This window comes from Eptesicus fuscus, chromosome 1, assembly GCF_027574615.1.
Source record: "Eptesicus fuscus isolate TK198812 chromosome 1, DD_ASM_mEF_20220401, whole genome shotgun sequence".
Taxonomy (NCBI): Eukaryota; Metazoa; Chordata; class Mammalia; order Chiroptera; family Vespertilionidae; genus Eptesicus; species Eptesicus fuscus.
This window is the reverse complement of record NC_072473.1, coordinates 52,004,389-52,012,811: the sequence shown is the minus strand read 5'-3', so window position 1 is coordinate 52,012,811 and position 8,423 is coordinate 52,004,389. Positions and strand designations below refer to the sequence as shown.

General features: G+C 46.2%; 1 protein-coding gene across 1 annotated transcript; it reads right to left on the bottom strand.

Moving 5' to 3' along the window:
• Positions 1-572: 572 nt before the first annotated feature.
• AWAT1 (acyl-CoA wax alcohol acyltransferase 1) lies at positions 573-6,199 on the bottom strand. Its single transcript, XM_008155961.3, has 7 exons — positions 6,124-6,199; positions 5,108-5,215; positions 4,776-4,846; positions 3,714-3,918; positions 2,825-2,996; positions 1,073-1,272; positions 573-855 (listed from the first exon to the last, which is right to left on the bottom strand). The coding sequence occupies exons 1-7, from the start codon at positions 6,197-6,199 to the stop codon at positions 701-703; spliced, it is 987 nt and encodes a 328-aa protein (XP_008154183.1). The 3' UTR covers positions 573-700.
• Positions 6,200-8,423: the final 2,224 nt, after the last annotated feature.

Below are 8,423 nucleotides of genomic sequence, written 5' to 3'. Positions count from 1 at the left end.
CCACAAAAAGAAATGAAGTACTGATACATGCTACAACAATGGTGAACCTGGAAAACATTATGATAAATGAAAGAAGCCAGACATAAAAGACCACATATTCTATGATTCCATTATATGACATGTCCAAAATTGACAAATCCAGAGACAGAAAGTGGATTAGTGGTTGCCAGGGTATGGGTGAGATGCGGGAATGAGGAGTGATGGGTAATGTGAACTGGATTTATTTTTTAGGGGGGTCCTTAAAAATGCTCTAAAATCAGATAGTGGTAGTGGTTGCACAACTCTGTGAATATACTAAATACTGAATTTCATACTTAAACTAGATTAAATTTATGGGATGCAAAATATATGTCAATTTTAAAAATGCATGAAGACAACAACAATAGCAACTAGAGTGGTGGCTACTCAGGCTGCTTGGCAGTCACTTGAGCCCTCCAGGTCCTGAGAGGTTGGCCTCAGAGAGGAAAGCCAGAAGGGAGCCCAGCAGGGAGCATGCGTGTCTGGGCCTGAGGGGCCTCAGGATGTCTTCATCTGAGTAATGACTGAGTGAAGCAACTCAGGGACAGCAATTACAAGGACTCTGTGCCAAGGAAGGAATTCCGGATGCCCTCCCTGACCACACATAGCCCTTCTTCATCTTCCTTTTCCCACTTTTGGGTAGTAGCAAATGAGTCTCCTCTTCAAGGCACAGTCTCTTCAGTCACAAGAAAAGCAGCTTTTTAGTCTTTGAGCAGCCCAACAGGGTCTTGTGCTGGTCAAACAGTTTGTGCAGGGCTTCCATATAGAGTGTGTGGTATTTGTCCACTACCTCCTGGCTCGGCTTCTCAATCTTGGGCACTGGCAGAGGCTCCCCGACTGCCAAGAGACATGAGAAAGGAGAAAGGACAAGTGTTAGAATATTGGGTTCCGTAAACCTCCTTCTTTCTACCTGGGCCCGATCCTCTCACATTTCAAATTAACTCCCAGCTTCTCCCCATCTACTGCCCTCTTCTTTGGTGGGGGCAGGGCGGTCAGGGTTCAGGTGGAAGTTGAGAAAGAGCTGTGGTGCCCTTGGGCTGAGACCAGCACTCACCCACGGTGGTGATAGGCAGCGGGTATGGCAGGAGCCCAGCAGAGCCTCTGCTGAAGCCTCGTCCATAGAAGACACAAAAATAGAAACCAAAGAGACGGCGGAAACAGCTCTGAAACTTATACATCCAGCTGTCCTTCTGGTACAACACCTGCTCATACACCTCCGTTTCTCCAAAAGTAAAGGTAGGGACCAGATGAGCCCTGTAGGAAAACCCCAATTTATTTCTCAGACACAGTCTAGAGTGGAAACCACCCAGGAAAAATACTTGTTCATGGCCAGGCCCCCCTCCATTATGAAATCCCTGTGGCATAAAGTATCTCTTCTTGCACTAAACAGGGCTCCCACACTTAGTGTCTCTTGTCCTGGAATTTTCAAGGCCAGTGAAAGTGTTATATCTGGGCCAGGATTACAAGGGCAAAATATGGGGGTGCAGGGAAGAGTGAATAGTTTGGGCAGAGATCCCCAGAGACCCACATAGTGCAAAGAAAAGCTTCCAGGAGAAGTCAGGGAGGGGAATAGCTGACTCTGTTTCTACTAGTAGGATGCACAGAGATGACAATAATTTTGTACAGATGTGTCTATACAATATGCCTCTCACCCACAGAGACTATGCATATCGTATTCTGTCCTTGGATCTTTGGATTAGTGCAGAGAAAAGTTGTTCCCTTCTCATAGGCCATGGGAATCCACCCTGACAGTGCCCCAGGTAGAGAATCAGGCTCCTTAAGTCTTCCTATGAGAGAAGCGTAAAGAGAACACAATCTCTCTTATACAAATCTTTGTGAGTTACTAATAGTAATCTCTCAGCACTCTGACCTATGTTACCTTACTGGCTCTTCATAGCAGAGATAGTGAAGGACACAGTGGGGGGTTATTTTCGTTACCTTCCAGATCCAGAAGCCCAGGTTCAGAAGTGGGAAGGTTACTCAGGTAGTCAGTGAGTGGCAGGACCTGGACTAGGACCCCAGGACTCCTTCCTCTGAGCTCAGAACACTATCCCCCTACATTTGCTCCAAACTAATCAACAGACCACTCAGGCCAGGTCATTAGAAGAAATGCTTCCCTCTTTTCTGAGTCTGTAGTAGGACAATTGTTCCTGTGTTCAGTGTGTCTGCCTGCTGATCTGATGGGACACCTTGGGCTCCAGCTCCTTATCTCCTCTCTTTTCTCCTATGTCAGTGTGACTAATGTGTATCTATCGCTTACTGTGTGCCAGGCACATGGTCAGTGTTTTATGAACATGAATTCATTCAAACCCCACAATAATCCAATGAAGTAGATACAATTATTAGTAGCCACGTTATAAACATGAAAACATGAAGGCTCAGAATAGTTAAGTAAGCTGTTCCAGAGTGGAGGGTAAGTCATGGAGCCAGGATTTTAAATCAGGCCCCTGACTCCAGATCCTGGTGCATACTGACCATACTGTACTACCTCTTGCACTTAACATTAAGGGAAAATGTAGATATTGATGTTGATAGAGATAATGTAGGAGTCCTTTATATACCAGGGCAGCTCTAGCCAATTCCCCTCATAATGAATCTGGGTTTGTGCTTTGGCTTGCTGGGACAATGTCCAGTTAGCTCAGAAGGAGTATCTGACCTGAATCTTTTTGAAATTCTATAACCATCTCCCCTACTCACTAGTAAGTTCAATGAGAGCAAGAGTCATGTTTCATTTATCTTGGCATTGCTTATCAGGGCATGCTGCTCAGAGAAGGCCACCCACCCTTGCCCTGGGAGGAACACCTACCCATGTTGGAGGGCAGTGCGCACAAACCCTTTGCGCTTCTGGAGGATGAGGGTGGTGGTGTTGGGCACACTTTGCAAGGCCTCACCCACCCCTCCTACTACAATGCCCACAAGGTTGCCAGTGCCGTGGCTCAGCAGGTAGTCGATGGCTGGCTGACTCACGGAGCACACACCTGAAAAAATCAAGGAGCACAGACAAGAGCAAAATGATCAGGAGAGGAGTAGAGCTGAGAGGGAACACCCTCTGCTCTACTCCTTACTGGCTTGTTTGTGTGCCCTTTGTTCCCGTGTGTCCCAGGAGGAGAGGTAATGAGATGGGACAAAGGGTGTGGAGAAGAGAAGGCTGTGGGCAAACAACACATTTCACTTTGAGGCAATATCTCCACTTTTGTAGGAGGCACTGGGTCAAAACTGTAACAGGAAGGTTTTCAGTGGGACAACCAGGACTTTCTGAATTCCATTAAAATTCTACTCTTTTCCTTTATCACCATTAATTTCAACAGCGATTATTTATTGAGCACATATTCTTTGGCAGACTCTATATTGCACACTTGACTTGTATTGTCTCATTTAGTCATCACACCACATCTGAGGTCAGATAATCAGCAGCAGCACCACTTTACATATGAGGAAACTGAGACCATTAGAGATTTGGTAGATTGCCCTCCAAGCATGTCAACCTTGCAGCCTCAAGGCATGTGTTCTGCTGGCCACGAGTTTGACATGCTTGTGAGACCGCAGTTAAGCTCCAGAACATATGCTTTTAACTACTATGCTATAATGACAGGGGAGAGGATGAGAGGGGGTTGAGAGGCAGGATATGGGAGGCTTAAAAAGGTTCATCTCCAAGCAGAGAAATGGGTGAGAAGATCTAGTATGGTCAGAAGCACCTTTTGCCATGAGGTAGTCCCTAATCAAGGGGATCTTGAAGAACCAGGACAGCGTGGCCAAGTGGGGAGTAATGCCTGGGAAGATCTTCGAGAAGCCTGTGGCCTCAGTGCAGAAGTTGCAGAAAGCGCCAAAGGTCAAGAGGCCATGGGGATGAACCCCCATGAGGTAGTTGTGTTCAGGTGACAGGTCTTTAGTCTTCAGGATCTGCAGTCATGGAGAGAAATTACAGAGAAGGTGGAATGAGATCACATGGGGAAGCAAAGGTGGAGACACTTCAGGGATAAAGGCACTCTCTAAACCAGAGCTTTCGAACACATAGGCCATGAGTGGGTTTCAGGGGCTGAGGTACTGGTCTCCTCAGTCCCTGAGAAACCAGGTAGAATCTGGGGCAGCTGAACTGCTGGGTCTCTTGCCTATAGCTGCAAGGAGTCTCGACCATTTATGTCAGTGCACTTCGTGAATGGTATCATTTTCTGAGTGCTCTTAAATGGAAAAGATCAGCAAGCTCTGCTCTAAAAATCAGGGAAGTGTTTGTTGTCTGTTCCAAAGTGTGCTCAGAGGATCAGTGTAGCCGTATATTTATAGAACCTCTTCCTGGTATTTTCTCCCCAACCCCATTTCAGTGCCCACCTAAGTAACTTTCATTGAGTGCCTTTCCTTATCCATCACTTGAACTACTTGCATACCTTGTACTAAACCATAAATATACAATCTGTCCTCCTCATTAGATGTAAGCACCTTGATGGCAGAGGATGGTATTCTACTCACTTCTCTGTACCCCAAACATGTGGCACAAAGTAGGCTTTCAATCAATGTTTGTTAAACTGAACTGAACTGCATTTCCATTTCTGCCTATGTCATCTAGTAGGCCATGCCAAGGGCATCCAAAGTGTCCTAGCAGAGTAATGAGCACTTGGCAGCAATGTTGGATCATAAAGTATGTCTAGCCTGCACTGAGATTTGTGTGGGATGCTCATTCCCCCTATGGACAACCATAGTCATTTGACATAAATGCCTAGTATTTGGGTAACTGTGAAGGGTGCTAAGGAAGAGACACTTACCGTGATGGGGAAATAGTCCCTGATCTGGGTCCAGACATACCAGTTCCTTACCCAGGCGGATCGCCTGCCACCTGAGACAGAAATATCAGTGGGGATAGTGTCTGTGTATGTCAATCCAACCGTTCCCAGGGCTTTCCTAGCAGCATAAAGGGACCGTGGCTTTTCTAGAGAGCTGGAAAAGAAAGAGACCCCAGGAGGGTCCTGGCTGGCCCAGTTCCTGTAGCTCTGAAAACTGTGATGGAAGGCCTGTGGTATGGAGCATGGGACTCCCTAGTTACAGGTTAAGATGGAACATTCTTAGGTCCTGTTCTTTCTAGGCCCATGAGTCTTACCTTGTTCTGGGGTCTTCCAGTCCAGGAAAAGCCAGGCAAAGTAAAGGGCTGGTAGCGGCCACAAGAATGTAAACAACAGGTAAATGAACAATGGCTGCACGATCCAAACTGATGAGAGAGCAAGTAAGACCAAATTTGTGCTGCCAGCAGAACTTGACCACGTTCAGCCCCATTAAGAAACTACTCAAGCCTCTGGTCCTGGCCTTCTGCACAATTCAGCTCATTCCCATCCACTATCCATGTCTACTCATCCTTCGAATATTTCCTCTATCATCTAGCACACATCAGCCCTATTTCTCTGCTTACCTGTCACCGCAGTCTACCTGCCTTCCTGCGGATCCACCATCCCACTACTCCTGCTTCCTGCCTGCCACCAGCTTTTACCCGGCTCCCATTTGCCCACCATCTTGCTTCTTTTGTTTCCCTTCCTACCCATTATGCCTGAACCCTGTTAAACCAATAGCCCACCCTCCCTTGCCCATATACTGTCCATATCTCCCCACACCCCACCCAAACAACATCTGTATCCCATCCACCATTCTTGTCCTCTCGCCCTTCACCATTACTTCCATTATCTTTATTCTCTATCTCTCCCCCCCCGCCCATATTCGTTCAAACACAGGCTATATACTTCTCTAAGTCTGTAATGCTAATGCTTCCTCTCTCCCACTCCCCATTCTTCCTAATGATCATGAACTTATCATGCCTATTCCCTGGACCTCCTTTCCCTTCTCCAGATAGCAAGGGTTAGGAAGTGGCTGAAAGGAGCTAGAGCTACTCATATCCATCATGATCCTTGTTCTACCCCCCTGCCTGTCTTTACAGCCCCTGGGCTTCTATCTTTTCCTTCTCCAGGGCACTCATGAAACCCCAGACTCCTTGCCTTTACTCTGCAGTACCATCTGAGATGATGAAAGGCCAAAGATGAAACTTTTTATGAACTTAAAAATCACCCCAGATCTATCCCTGGCCCCTGACTCTGGCTTCTTGCCATGCATTCTTAGATTAGTACTCACATAAGGCAAGGTAGCTCAAGGGCCAATGCAGAAGTATGAGACTCTGGAAATGTTTAGGCTGCTTAAAACAAGGCATGATGCCCAGGAGCCTGACAGAAGTGAAGATCCCAGAACAGTGTTCCAAACAAAGGTGCCACCAGCCTCTGGAAGCTCACTCAGTAGTGACTATGAGGCTTTTTACCTGCTGTCTTCCCTTCTTGTGCTGTCCCACACCTACCACCCGCTTCAGGGGAAGGCTCTGGAGTACTAAGGATTGCCCTATCAGATCTGAGCCCTGGCCTCTGCACATTTGCCCTTTGGCTCTTCCTTCGGCAATTATTGGGAAATCAGGATGGAGAAAGGTGAGGACTGCAATCTAGTCCTACTGACCCAGAAATCCAGAGAAGAAAAACACCTCTCACAGGCCACTTCGAGAGTACAGGGTTGGTGACCTCAGGAAGATGGCGGGTGGGAGGGGAGCTCTGGAGGTTTGTGGGGGGTGGGGAGCACCTGGGATTAGTCAGTTGTAACTGACTGTTGACCTGAGGCAGCCTGTTTTGGGGCTGTTCCCTCTTTTAACTTTCTATTATAAAAATTTCCAAACACACACAAAACTAGAGAAAGCAACAAATTTTCATCTTTGTGTTCATCTTCATACTCTTAATATTTTGCCATACTTGTTTCATTTATCTCCTCACTTTCTTTTTTTCTTGGAGTGTTTTTAAGAAATTCTAAGGCATGTCATTTCATTCCTAAATACTTCACTATTCATCAACAAAAATATGGATTTTTCTTCCATAATAACAATGCCACTATCAGCCTTAACAAATTTATTAATTCTGTAATAACATCTAATAGCCAGTCCATATTCAAATACATTTTTACTAGAGGCCTGGTGCACGAAATTTGTGCAAAGGGGGGGTCCTTCAACCCAGCCTGCACCCTCTCCAATCTGGGACCCCTCAGGGGATGTCTGACTGCCGGTTTAGGCCCGATCCCTGCTCACAATCCGGGACCACTGGCTCCTAGCTGCTCACCTGCCTGCCTGCCTGATCACCCCTAACTGCCCCTCCTGACAGCCTGATCACCGCTAACTGCCTCTGCCTACCGGCCTGGTCACCCCCAACTGCCCCCCCTGCTGGCCCGATTGCCCCCAACTGCCCTCCCCTGCCAGCCGAATCGCCTCCAATTGCCCTCCCCTGCTGACCATCTTGTGGTGGCCATCTTGTGATGACATGGGGGCGGCCATCTTGTAGCGGCGTCGGGGGCAGCCATCTAGTGATGATGTGAGGGCATCGCGCGAGGGCTTTTATTAGTATAGATAGTTAGTTCATTTGAATCAGGATCCAAATAAGATCCACAGATTATATTTGGATGCTGTGTCTCTTAAGTTTTTCTCACTCTCTAATTTTTTTATTGTGAAATAAAACTCAAATAACAAAAAACTACCTAAAACAAATGTATAGCTTAATGAATTATTATAAGATAAACACCTTGCAGCCACCACTAGGTCAACAAAGAAAACATTTCCACCCACTCCAGAAGCCTCCCCCTGTGCCCCATTTCAATCACAACCCTCTTTCTTTTCCCAAACTAACCATTATCTTGACATTTAGAGTAATTTTTCCTTGCCTTTCTATGGTTCTATTACCCAAATGTACTTCCCTAAGGACTATGGTTTAGTCTTGCCCATAAAAATAGATAGGTCCCTTAAATTTTCTATTTTAAATTTTGGAATAATTTTAGATTTATGGGAGAGTTCAAAGATAATAGAGAGTTCCCTATACCCTTCACCTAGCTTCCCCTTGTTAACATCTTAAATAACCATCATATAGCTATCACAGATTATTTATCCCTATACAGATTGTTTATCTGTTGAAGAACCCATGGCATTTGACCTAGAGCAGTGGTCCGCAAACTGCGGCTCGTGAGCCACATGCGGCTCTTTGGCCCCTTGAGTGTGGCTCTTCCACAAAATACCACGTGCGGGTGCGCACATACAGTGCGATTGAAACTTCCTGGCCCATGCGCAGAAGTCGGCTTTTGACTCTCAAAAGAAATTTCAATCGTTGTACTGTTGATATTTGGCTCTGTTGAATAATGAGTTTGCTGACCACTGACCTAGAGCAGTAGTCGGCAAACTCATTATTCAACAGAGCCAAATATCAACAGTACAACGATTGAAATTTCTTTTGAGAGCCAATTTTTTTAAACTTAAACTTCTTCTAACGCCACTTCTTCAAAATAGATTCACCCAGGCTGTGGTATTTTGTGGAAGAGCCACACTCAAGGGGCCAAAGTGCTGCATGTGGCTTGTGAGC